At 36.5% G+C, this 13,301-nt stretch overlaps 1 protein-coding gene across 2 annotated transcripts; it reads left to right on the top strand.

Moving 5' to 3' along the window:
• Positions 1-929: 929 nt before the first annotated feature.
• Positions 930-11,592, top strand: LOC148192363 (uncharacterized). 2 transcript variants are annotated; one of them, XM_088098607.1, is made up of 7 exons: positions 930-1,153; positions 5,771-5,861; positions 5,986-6,096; positions 6,169-6,262; positions 6,353-6,435; positions 11,050-11,141; positions 11,321-11,592. In XM_088098607.1, the coding sequence occupies exons 2-7, from the start codon at positions 5,790-5,792 to the stop codon at positions 11,322-11,324; spliced, it is 456 nt and encodes a 151-aa protein (XP_087954733.1). In that variant the 5' UTR covers positions 930-1,153; positions 5,771-5,789; the 3' UTR covers positions 11,325-11,592. The 2 variants fall into 2 exon arrangements, with proteins under 2 accessions (XP_087954733.1, XP_087954732.1); XM_088098606.1 differs by having other exon boundaries at positions 933-1,153; positions 11,050-11,592.
• The last annotated feature ends 1,709 nt before the right edge of the window (positions 11,593-13,301 follow it).

Below are 13,301 nucleotides of genomic sequence, written 5' to 3'. Positions count from 1 at the left end.
GAAAATGAAATAAAGCCCAATGTTTCTCGGTCAGCTAAGAAATAAAAAATAAACTCTTGTTTTGGTCTTTCCTTGGTTTAAAGGCGAGACCTTGACTACCCTTACCATTTAATATCCTTTTAAATTATTCTTATTTGATTATTCTATCTTTTTAATGCAATTAATAATATTTCCCACTTTCTGCCTCTTTCTTTTACACCTTTTTTTGCAATTTGGTTGTCAAATGCAGTTGTTGTTCTTCTCTTGTTCCTTTGAGACCTATAATCATTGTTTACTCTGTTTTCTATGATAGATTATACACTGTGGAGCTTAAGGGCACGGGATTCAGCATATGTCTGCACATTAATTGTCCGATGAGGTGGTAGTATAGGTAATAAAATTTGAGGCCTTTTGGTTCCTCCACCAACCATGGTTACGAACTAAGCAAATAAAAAAAAAATGTTAGTTTACAATTTTTCATTATATTGACACAAAATTATGCTGTGAATAAGGGTGGGCATGGATTAGATTTTTAAACATCCCATCCAAATCCAATATAGATCCAAATATATAGATCAGATTTTGGATCTAAGTCTACTTCTTGTGCAAAACTATATTGATTTTTTTTTAAATCCATATCCAAATATATGTAACATTGGAAATCCAAATCCATAACTAAATCCATTTGTAATGAAACTTAAATCTTTTATAAATCTAATTTTAATTTTAAATCTATTTTTAAAATAAAATAATTATTTCATCTAATGCATAAATATATAAAAAATTTAAAATAATATATAAAATAATAAAAATATAATAATATTATAGTTATAGTTTAATAATATTAAAGATATTAAAGATAATATATTATATAAATTCTTAACATTACAAAAAAACTAAAATCATGTAAATGTCCATATAAATCTTCGCCACAGATCAGCGCACTCCTTTCCTATGGGACCAGTGATAGCAAAACCTATAATTTCAAAAAGTGAACCAAATTTACAAGTACAAGCAGCAAAAAAGACCAAAAGCAAAACAAAACGCGACGCGGACGCTAGTCACCACCGCCACACGCTAACACGCCGCGAGCGACCATCACCACGCGAGATCAAGAGAGGAGGCCCGCGTGACGGTTTGAACGCAGAGCAAGGAGGCGGGTCACTACGAACAGGTTCGTTTATTTATCCCTTGATTTTTCCCTGATTTCCCTGATTTCGTTTTTGGGGTTATACGGATTGTTTTGGGGTGCTAATTTCCCTGATTTTGTTTGGCCATTGTTTTGTGGTTGTCCTGATTTTGCCCTGAGCTCCCTTGATTCCCCCGTTTTTGTCCTTCGTGTTTCGCCATTGGGATTTATGTTTACTGGATTTGATACATTCTGAGATTGTATAATTCTGACCTTGTATAACTGCCCAGCATGCTTAATTTCAATTCAAATTGGGGCTCTGAGTCACTGTGTGTTAGGAATTGGCAGCATGAGGAATGCTTCTCACTTTAATTGGCAGCACGTTAAAGTTTCTGAAAACTATAACTAACTTGTGATATTTCAACATATTAAAGCAACTTATCAATAAGCAGAGAAAGCATTTGCTTGCTTCTATTTTTAGGAGTTGTAGTTAAAATTAAATAATGAAGTCCCCACCCGTCTTGTTAGTTTGTTTGGATATGTTTGAAAAATGAAATGCCATTATCCTATAATTTCTTTAGGAACTTCTTTTTTCTACCATAAGGTTCTCTCTCTAGTCCCGAGAAAGCAATGTTTTCCCTTTCCAGTTTTCGTTTCAGAACATTGGATTTTTCTAAAAAAAAATCGGACATTATTTTCATCAATTTTTTAAGCAAATGTCTCTTAAGTAACATACCCAAACGACACACAACACAAACAATGCAAGGGTGAACTAAATATAAAAAGTATGTTATACATATAATACAGTTAATTCATGTCACCATACATAGATACATATAAAGGAACAATTAAAGTATGCTCATTGAACCACAACTCCCATATCTTTACGCTTGCATAGTTCTGCTGGCACTCTCCAACACTATGCAAGGTAAATCCCCAACACACGACTCATCCGGATTTGTATAACTGTCGAACTAACAATCGTCTTTGCACTTACATAGTTCTGCTGGCACTCTCCAACACTATGTAAGGTAAATCCCCAACCTGCCTATATCTGCCATTAAAGGCTATAGACGAGGACCTCCCTCTACTCTCACCATTGACACTGTTCTTCTCTATGTGAGCATGAACAATGCTTTGAGTGTAGAGATAGACAGACCGATCCTAAGTTCACTACAGTTATACCGAACAACCACGACACCACATAACCACTTATAGTCATCTCTCCATGAGATGTCCACTTCATACTCACATACATCATTTACATTTACAATTGTATCATCACAGTAATTTATCATATTTCATACATTCTCATATTTTCACATACATCTCATCACAGCATATATTCCAAACATTTGTACACATGATTCAATTCAAGAGAAAATAACCTTGGACAACATTATTTGTAGAATACTATTTGGACGACCACTAAACACAGTGGAACGAACGCTACTGGACGAACGCCATTTTCCAACACCAGGCCTAACACTATTTAGACGGATGTCATCAGTTCATACACTATCAAATCGAACGCCCAAAACCGAATATCACATTGGATTCAACATTATTTGGCCGAACGCTAAAACCGAACACCAGGATTAACCATAATTAGGCCGAACGCTATCTGCCGAACGCTATTTGTCGAACACCATTTACCGAACACCATTGGACGAACGCTATGAAATCACTAATAAGACCGAACGCTCAAGATTCCAAACTTAAGATTATCGAAGTAAGACCGAACGCTCAAGATTACTACCCGACAATACCAAGTTACTAACGAACGCTTATACTAATCAATAAACCAAGGCCGAACGTAAAAGATTCAAACTTAGAATATCAAATGAAGACCGAACGCTTGCTAATACCCCAAAACCGAACGTTCAAGATTTGAACCTAAGAATATCATATTAATACCGAACGGTCACAATCACTACTAAACTAAGACCGAACGCATAAGTTTCAAACCTAAGAATCTAAATTAAGACTGAACGCTACAAGCAAAACCTGAGAATACCTCATTAAAACCGAACGCTTACAATTACTAATACAGAACCAAGACCGAACGCTAAAAGATGGAATACTGTTTGGACGAGCGCAAATAGACCGAATACTATGAAACCCAATACTATAAAGTAAAACACTATTTGTACGAATGTTATAGATCAAATAATAATTGGACGAACGCTAACAGATGGAATACTCGAGACCGAATAAACCTTGTTTAGACGAACGCTATACAGATCAAATATGATAAGACCGAATAATCACTGTTTGGACGAACGCTTGAGATCAAATAAGACGAAACCGAACATTATCATGTTGAATATTGTTTTGACGAACGACTAATATATTATTGACTTTTAGCCAAGGACGAACGCTGAGGTTCGTAGAACATAATACCGAACGCTCTAATATTTTGGCCGACCACTAATTGGTCGAGCCATTTGGACGAGCGCGCGTTCTGCAGAATTCTGCAGAATCGCACCAGATTTCCAGAAACCCCATTTTCATCCCCTTTTTCCCAGAAGGATACACTCAAGTTTATGGCATTGATTATTGTGAGACTTTCTCTCCTGTGGCCAAGATGACTACTATTCGTCTATTCTTTGCCATGGCAGCTATTCGTCACTGGCCACTTGATTAACTAGATATAAAAAATGCCTTCCTTCATGGTGATCTTGAGGACGAAGTTTATATGGAGCAACCTCCAGGATTTGTTGCTCAGGGGGAGTGTGGAATGGTATGCAAATTACATCGCTCTCTATATGGTCTCAAGCAGTCACCACGTGCTTGGTTTGGAAAATTCAACTCTATTGTTCAACAATTTGGCTTGAAACGAAGTGAAGCAGATCATTCAGTTTTTTATTGTACTACATCTCTTGGGAAATGTGTTTATCTAATAGTATATGTTGATGATATAGTCATCACAGGAAATGATGTTGTTGGAATATCTCAACTGAAGAAACACTTATGCAAACATTTCCAAACCAAAGATCTTAGAAGCCTCAAATACTTCTTGGGCATTGAAGTAGCTCGGTCAAAAGATGGAATTGTAGTCTCTCAAAGGAAATATGCTCTTGATATATTACAAGAGACAGGAATGATTGATTGTAGACCAATAGACAGTCCTATGGACCCAAATCAAAAATTAGTTTCAAGCGAAGGTGAATTGTTCTTCGATCCAGAAAGATACAGAAGACTTGTTGGAAAACTGATTTATCTCACTATTACAAGACTTGATCTATCTTTTGCAGTTGGAGTGGTCAGTCAATTCATGCAAGCTCCATGTCTTGGCCATTGGAATGCTATCATTCGTATTCTAAGATACCTAAAAAAGGCTCCTGGACAAGGGTTGTTATATGAAGATAAAGGAAACATTCAAGTCTCTAGATACTGTGATGCAGATTGGGCAGGCTCGCCTATTGATAGACGGTCTACTACTGGATATTGTGTTCTCCTTGGGGGAAATATCATTTCATGGAAGAGTAAGAAACAAAATGTAGTAGCCCGATCAACAGCTGAAGCTGAATATAGGGCTATGGCATCACTAACAAGTGAACTTATATGGGTGAAGCAATTTCTTCAAGAGCTCAACTTCTGTAACATTCAAACCATGAAGATGTATTGCGATAATCAAGCTGCTCTCCACATTGCATCAAACCAGTGTTTCACGAGAGGACCAAACATATAGAAATTGACTGCCATTTTGTTAGGGAAAAATTGTTGTCCAAAGAAATTTGTACTGAGTTTGTTGGGTCAAATGATCAACTTGGAGATATGTTAACTAAGTCCTTAAGAGGACCTAGAATTGAATTCATTGGTTCCAAGCTTGGTACATACAATTTGTATGCTCCAGCTTGAGGGGGAGTGTTAGAATTATTGTTAGAATGATTAGTGTGAGTTGTGTGTGTGCTGTCAGTATGAGCTGTGTGTGTGAGTTGGAAAGGAAATGGGTAGTTACTTTCTTTCCCTATAAATGTAATGCTAATGTAAGAGGAGAGGTAAGCCCTCTCATTCAATAATATGTTTCTATGATTTCTATGTTCATTCAATAAATACCATTCCTCTTTCTCGTTTAATTTATTTTCTATGGAGCTCAGTAGATTATACTGTTTTGCAAAGTGTTAAGATTTAGGGTTATTGTCGGAATTGAAAGCTCCCTCTGGTATTTTGCAAGCCCAAATTCTATCTTCTAATACTCTGCCTTTTTCTTGGAACCTTCTGTATACGCGGCTCGCTTCTAACAACTAAATGCATCACATGAGTCCCCTGTCTTAAGTTATATGGATATGACTATGAATGCAAAACAAGAGCATCTAATTTATGTATGCACAAAAACTCCTTTCCTTGCATTTTACTGTTTTTAAGAAATTAGTGATTCAACTGAGATGTAGAATTGGTAATTGATAATCATACACAATTATGCATATAAATTTTAAACGCTGGAAAATCTGTTCTAGCCTCATTGAGTTCACCCCAAAACACAATACATTGCTAGTAATCCACTACACTGCATAATACACGCCTTGACCCAGTTGAATACTAAGTTGAGTTTTATGACATTGGGGATATCCTGTTCTTCTTATCAAAATTTCCCTATAAATGAAATTTTCTTTTCTGATGTTCTCCTCACTTTTATACTTTTAATGGTGACACTAGAAGGTAGAGACCAGCATACATGTTCACCAATGACCGGAGGCAACAAGAACGGACAGGGAGATATGGAACTTCCAGAGTGGAATTCCTTCAGGTTTTTCTTCCTCCTCTCATTTTCAACTATAAACACTTAACCTGCAATCAATAATAATGTACCAATAAATTGTATGTCTTGTGATGGTTTTCTTGGACCCAGATGGATATAATGTTTGTTTCAGGAATTGGTGACTCAGTTTCAGAACACATCTGCAGATGAAACAAGAGAGAAGATTTTGGCAAATTTGGCCAACTTTGCCTATGATCCTTACAACTACAACTTCTTGCGTCAGGTAGGACCTATCAGTTTGTTTTCCAGAAAAAACTGTACAACGTTAACTAAATGCACTTGCATAACATTGCAGCTTAATGTTTTGGAACTTTTCATTGACTGCTTAACGGAACCCAATGAAAAGCTTGTAGAATTTGGTATAGGAGGGATCTGCAATTCGTGTGTTGGTAATTCTAGTGACTATATCTTTAGTGATATCATTATTTCTGCTTGTCTAATTGTTTATCTTATTGACAAAAATTACAATTTTTGTGTAGATCCTGCCAATTCCGCAATTGTAACTGAGTTTGGTGGGATACCCCCTATAATTCAATGTTTATCAAGCCCAGTTAGGAACACTGTAAGAATAATGTGGAAAATAAGACTGATTTATTATTCTCAATCATAAAAAATACATTCTCATACTCTCTATTTGTAATAATCTAATTCTCCTAAAAAGGGAAATAGGAAAACTAGGAAATGTAGGAAAATAAAATAAAATAAAAGATTATGTATCTATTTTCTCTAATTACGAAGATTTTAAAGATATTATCTCAAATTTCAACACTCCCCCTCGAGCTAGATCATACAAGATTGTATGAACCAAGCTTGGAATAGTCAAACTCAATTGTAGAGAACGTCAATAAACCAAATTGGACAGCAATGGACAAAAGCGAACTAACACCATGAAACTTCAACTTGGACAGCAATGGACGAGAGAGATTTCCATAAAAAAATGGATGATGACTTGCAGCAACAAACAACAACAAACTACAAGAACAAATGAAGGGCTTCTAGTGGCGAACAACAACAAACTACAGGGACTGGATTGCCATCAATAGTGGTGCACAACAACAAAACTTCAAGAACATGATTTCCATGAGTAACATATGGGAGGCCTTCAAAGGCTAACAGCCACAACCCTGTAGGGACTTAACCACCTTAAACAATAATGAACCTTTAGGGACTTAATTGCCATAACAACAACGAACCTTTAGGGACTTAACTGCCTTAACAACAACGAACCTTCAAGGACTTAACTGTCCTAACCTTTAGGGACTTAACTGCCCTAACAACAATGAGCCTTCAAGGACTTTACTGTCTTGAACAGTAACAAACCTTCAGAGACTTAACTGCCTGAACAACAACAAACCTGCAGGAATTGAACTGTCCTGCAGCGGCTAACAACAACAAACCTGTAGGGACTTAACCACCCTACAGCAGCTAAAACTTTTCTTTCCCTCACGACTGAATGACATATACACGTCAATGACAGAACGTGAAGGTGGAAGAACTGGTGAGAACCAATCCGTACTTGGGGACAAATCTGAAACCCCTAACATCGAATGAGCCAAATCAGCGGGCGATCTCATACAACAACTCAGAGTGAGCTATTACAACAAGACATTAGAACAACTCTCAGTGAGCTGTTACAACAAGGCATTGGCAGAAACCAAAAACACCAAAGATTGGGACTTATGATGACATCAAAAGGCTTGTTAAAATGGAATACAGGAATATGTATTACTTGAGGTCTTAAACACCTCTACACTTACATTTATAGAAAACAAAGTAACTAACCACACTCCTTTCCAACTCACTCTTAGTTGGAACACACTTGAACACAACTCATACACACATAACTCATACACAATAACCAATAATTCTAACACTCCCCCTTAGGCTGGAGCATACAAATTGTATGAACCAAGCTTGGAATAATTGAACTAGGTTTTGAACTGGATGATTTGTCTTCAAGAGTGTGAGGCAAACAGAGATGGGTTATCACATGTCAATGAACTAACAACAACTTGTGAAACTTCAACTTCAAAAGTGGATGAAGGAGAGCAACGGTGGACAATGACAAATTGCAAGGACTGAATTCCCATCAATGATGGATGAGTGACGGGATCTGCAGTGGCTGAAAGCTATAAAACTGCAGGGACTACACTGAATCCCCATCAATGATGGATGGGTGATGGGATCAACAGTAGTAAAAGCTACAAAACTGCAGGGACTACACCCATGCTAAACTGCCATACTTGGTTTGCAGGATGGGTGATGGGATCAACAGTAGTAGCTGAAAGTTACAAAACTGCAGGGACTACACCCATGGTGGACTAACATTTCCTTTGCAGTGTTGTCTTGGAACGATACTCCCCCTCAGTGTGAACGGCAAGGCAGAAACGGTGAAATTGTTGACTGAGATTGGAAATATCACAGTTGTTGGTCCGAAGATCAAAAAGCTTTGCAATCTTAAGAAATTGACAAAGCGGCAAATATAGTGAGAAAAAGGCAAGAACAACAACACAGAGGCAAAACCCCCTACGGCAGAGCTGGAGGATGACAAAAGCGGAAAAAGGTAGGACTAGGTGCTGGTCCATCAACGGCGGAGACGAAGACACACGAAGATGGCAACAATGGCTGCTCTAGAGGGTCTGAACAGAGGAGGGAGGTATGGCGAGACGACCGGCAGCGGCGCGGTTTGATGCCGACGTCGAGAAGGCGGCGCGTGGTGAACACGCGTCCGAGATCTACCGGAGAGAGGAGGCGCGTGACGGCGACCACCAGGGTTAGGTCGCGCTTGAAGAGACAGTCCAGATCCACTGGACACCGGTCAGAATTGTGACAGTGGCTGACAAGAAGGCGGCGCGTGACAAACACGCACCCGAGACTAGTTGAAGACAAGCGGCACATAGAAGCGCGTGAAGAGGAGTCTGGTCTTGACTCTGACGAGGTTGGCCGTCGCTCGAGGAGACGGTCCAGATTCGCTGGTCATCAGTCGAAACCGTGACGGTGGCAGGCGTAGATCGGAGAGATCTGATGCTCGTAGTGGCGCGTGAGGGAGAAGTAGCTTCCGAAACTGACGTGGTTGGCCATCGCTTGAAGAGACGGTCCAGATCTGCTGGTCACCCGTCGAAACTGTGACGGTGGCCGGCGGTGGACAGAGGTTGGCGACGGCGGAGAGGGTCGGTCGATTGGGTTGCGGTTCGCGACGACTGACTGTTACAAAGGGAGTGTCTTTCTAGGGTTCCCAGGAGACTTTAGGTCTCTTTGATTTTGGGTGTTGAGATTTAAGAAGAAGAGAAAATGGATCTTATGAAATTTTTAAGGGCTGCCGGCGGCCATGGCGGCCGGCCGCTAACAGACAGCAAAGACCACCAGAAGAGATGAGAGAACCTGCTCTGATACCATGTTAAAATGGAATACAGGAATATGTATTACTTGAGGTCTTAAACACCTTTACACTTACATTTATAGAAAACAAAGTAACTAACCACACTCCTTTCCAACTCACTCTTAGTTGGAACACACTTGAGCACAACTCATACACACATAACTCATACACAATAACCAATAATTCTAACAAGGCCAAAGACAGGTTGGAGGTTCAAAGTTCTCTGCTGGACTACTCCTAAATGGTGATACTTAACACTATATCACAAGAAGTACGGGCTAAACTCTAGCCCAAGAAGGAAGTTCTTTGCAAGGACTGAAAAATATTTCCCCTCACGACAAACAGCCGACAGCGACAAACTGTAGAGGTTACAACAACTGACTGTCACGATGGCGACTGATTGCGCCGGCGCCGACTGTGGTAGCAACGGAACGAAGCACTGTTGCTCGAGAAACAGAAACGAATGGAGAGATAGAGAACCCTTCGTAATGGAGAGGAAAGAACTGACGCGATGGCGTCGAAAGAGGTCTCCCTGTCGAGAGAGGTCTCCCGGCGCGGTTGGTTGTCGCTCGAAGAGACGATCCAAATTCGCTAGTCACCGGTCGAAACTGCGACGGTGGCCGGCGGTGGAGAGCGGCGGTGCACAACGAAATACAGTGAACGTGGATTCTGATTGGAAGTCAGTGAAGATGCCAACTTTGGGCATTACTTAAAATACAGGTGCAACTACTGGTCTGAAAGGAAATCTCATTCTGAGACTAATTCTGGAAGTATAGCTTATAGTTAGGTCAGATTCAACTCTCTGGAAGTATAGCTTATAGCTAGGTCAGATTGAACTCTGGAAGTATAGCTTATAGCTAGGTCAGATTGAACTCTCTAGAAGTATAGCTTATAGTTAGGTCAGATTGAACTCTGGAAGTATAGCTTATAGCTAGGCCAGATTCTGGAAGCACAGTTTTGTGTAGTTGTTATCATAAGGACAGATGTGTTGGTAATGCTGGAGAAAAAGCTAGAATTCTAAGGTAGAACTTGACTAGGGCAATTGGATCCCATTAAAAACATATGTTAAAGAAGAGACTTTTAAGGGGCCGTCGGTAGCCATGGCGGCCGGCCGCCGGCAGACAACAAAGATAGCGGAAGCGGATCAGACAAGCTCTGATACCATGTGGAAAATAAGATTGATTTATTATTCTCAATCATAAAAAATACATTCTCATACTCTCTATTTGTAATAATCTAATTCTCCTAAAAGGGAAAATAGAAAAATTAGGAAATCTAGAAAATTAAAATAAAATAAAAGATTATGTATCTATTTCCTTTAATTAGAAAGATTCTAAAGATATTATCTCAAATTACAATAAATAAGTGCTTGCTTTTTGTTTCCTAAGATGCAGATCATGTAGCTTGTAGGTCAAGGAATTGCTAAAACATTAACATCCATATTTTAAATATTTCTGTTAGCATTTCCTCCCATAAGTTCAACTTTACAGGCATGATTTTGTTTTTTAGTCCATCACTAAATATATTTTTTTACGTGTGAAAAAAATTGTGATTTTTTATATGAAATTTAATTATTTGAGACCTGCACTTTTTCACCTATTAGAGCAATATGTTATCGTAGGTACTCTTTTAATTACCCAACTCACAATACTAACAACTCATTATGATTTTCTTTTTTTGTTGCATTTGCAGAGTAATGTTCCTTACATTTGCCTGTACATTCTAAAGTTATTTTTCTTTCATAAAAGAATCAATTACAATTTGGTACATTAACAGTGCATCTATCTGTTGTTTTAGGTAAATTATGCACTTGGGGCACTTTATTATATCTGTAACGATTTTAACAAGGAGGAGATTTTAAAGCCCGAAGTTATTGACATCATTAAAAGGTATGCAGCCGCCGAAGATATTAGTGGGAGTTTCAGTAATCTGGCTAAAGCTTTTCTGAATAATCATCTATCAGGGAACGACTGAGAGACAGAATTTAAACTTTTTTGCTCATAATTTACACTACCTTCTACAATTAAGTATGTACTGTTATTCAAACTGTGAGTCTTATCTTACGCAGATGAAAACAATTGCTTTTAGGGCTTCCTCCGAGTATGTGTGCAAACAAACACATTTATTCCCGTGGTCTGGGTTGAATTTGAGTATTGGTATCATTGTATATTCGAATGGTGGTGTAGAATTTAAGAAATGGACATGATTTCAGAATAGGAATTTTTTCTGAAAACCCTAGACACAATTATTCCCTTGGTCTGGGTTGATTTTGTGTACTAGAATGACTGCATGTTCTGATGATGTTGAAAATCGTGCTACACAAATCATGATTTTGTCTGACCTAATTCTATCAAAATAGACCTACTTTACTTTCAACAATTCACTTCTGTTATAAATTTGCGCTTTCCTTTACTCGTAAATAGTGAATTCATCTCAAGCGAACAGACCATTAGTCTTGTGTTTTTTCATGTAATAAAACAATTTTCAAACTACAATGCATTTGTATTATATATGTCATACATGCTCAAAAGTATAATTAATTTAATTATTTGTTTGTGTAAAATTAATTATTCAAGGTTTTGGAATGGATAATTGAATTAAAATAAGATGTGCAGAATGAACATATTCAAAACTTTCCCTCCACAACAATATTGAAAACGAAGATCAGACCGATTATATAATACTATACCAGTTAAATTTGCAAAAAATGTCGTGATATGTAAGAACTGTGTTATGAAGCATTTTCAAATTTATACCATAAAAAAAATTACATAAAAATTTAAACATATTTTTGGATAAATTTTGTTTTTTACACCTATAAATTATTCTTAGTACCATCATCATTATTAATTAAAAGAAACAATTGAAATTTTATCTATAAAAGCAATTTCTGTATAATAAAAACTTATTTCGAAATAAAATTTATCAACTTTCATATTCTTTGAAATTTGACCTATTTCATTGATTTCAAAATAAATTACAGAGATTTGCTAAAGTAAATATAACTATCCAACATAACTAGTCAATCACATTTTTAGTAGTTAAAAAAATATAGTTTGAGCTCAAAATAGACTATTAAAATAATATTCTTGAAATAATTAATCAAAAGAAAAGTACAAAATTATTGAAAATGGTTTTTTAGATGATCAAGAATAGTAATAGTATAATTGGAAATGACTTTCTCAATTTTCCAATCAAGAATGAGTATATTATATATATCTTTTTGAATTCTTAAGACGGAGATTAAACAAATCGTCTCATAGAATTTGAGTAAGATCAATCCATTTCACATTAAACCTCGTGATACTATAAAGATTTATCATGACAGAGACACATCCTTATCCTTAGCTTTTAGTTATATAAGCAAAATATTTATAATTAGATTCACAAGATATATAAATATCAAATATTAAATTGTCTTAACTATTTGTATCACTTCACCCTATATCACAGTTTAGTTAGACTCTATTAATATTTAGTTTGATATAAAGAGATGTACCAAGGTCTACTGTAAGAACTAACTTTTTCTTTAAAAAGGATATTTTTATCATAAAAATCATATGTTAAAATTAAATTTATTATCTAGTTTTAAAAGATATTCCATACACCACTTAAATATCTTTAACTCTTAGTATATTAGCAAAGGTATTATTTTTTTTTAATTTTTTATATTTTAGATTTGTTTCCATCGTACTTAATAGTTCCACATATTAGGAATTGAAATTAAGTGCAATTTAATTTTTTAAAATATTTAAAAAAAATAAAACTATGACGAAATTATTTAAAACAAATAATACATTTATTTATATGATGATTAATCTTAAGAATAAAATGATCTATAATTACTAAAAATGATAAATGATATATTGTGTGTAGAGTTGATATCATTTCAAGTTCACTGTATTATTATTTATTTCTATCACCATTATGTTAATTTTTATTATTTTTTTTAAATCGTCAACTCTAAAAAAAACTCTATATCTGTAACATCCCAAAATACAGTAATAATCGTAATTAGAATTAATTACATTTCATAATCAAAACAGTGC

The sequence above is a fragment of the Vigna umbellata genome, chromosome 9, assembly GCF_029865625.1.
Source record: "Vigna umbellata cultivar VRB3 chromosome 9, Vumbellata_1.0, whole genome shotgun sequence".
Classification (NCBI taxonomy): Eukaryota; Viridiplantae; Streptophyta; class Magnoliopsida; order Fabales; family Fabaceae; genus Vigna; species Vigna umbellata.
This window is presented reverse-complemented; position numbering and strand designations above follow the sequence as displayed.

What these genes read in the sequence shown, in the direction of transcription:
- LOC148192363 (XM_088098606.1), top strand. Translation starts at nt 5,790, where the DNA reads ATGTTCACCAATGACCGGAGGCAACAAGAACGGACAGGGAGATATGGA. An exon ending in CCAGAGTGGAATTCCTTCAG is followed by an intron (nt 5,862 to 5,985) that starts GTTTTTCTTCCT and finishes TGTTTGTTTCAG; the next exon opens with GAATTGGTGACTCAGTTTCA. An exon ending in GATCTGCAATTCGTGTGTTG is followed by an intron (nt 6,263 to 6,352) that starts GTAATTCTAGTG and finishes ATTTTTGTGTAG; the next exon opens with ATCCTGCCAATTCCGCAATT.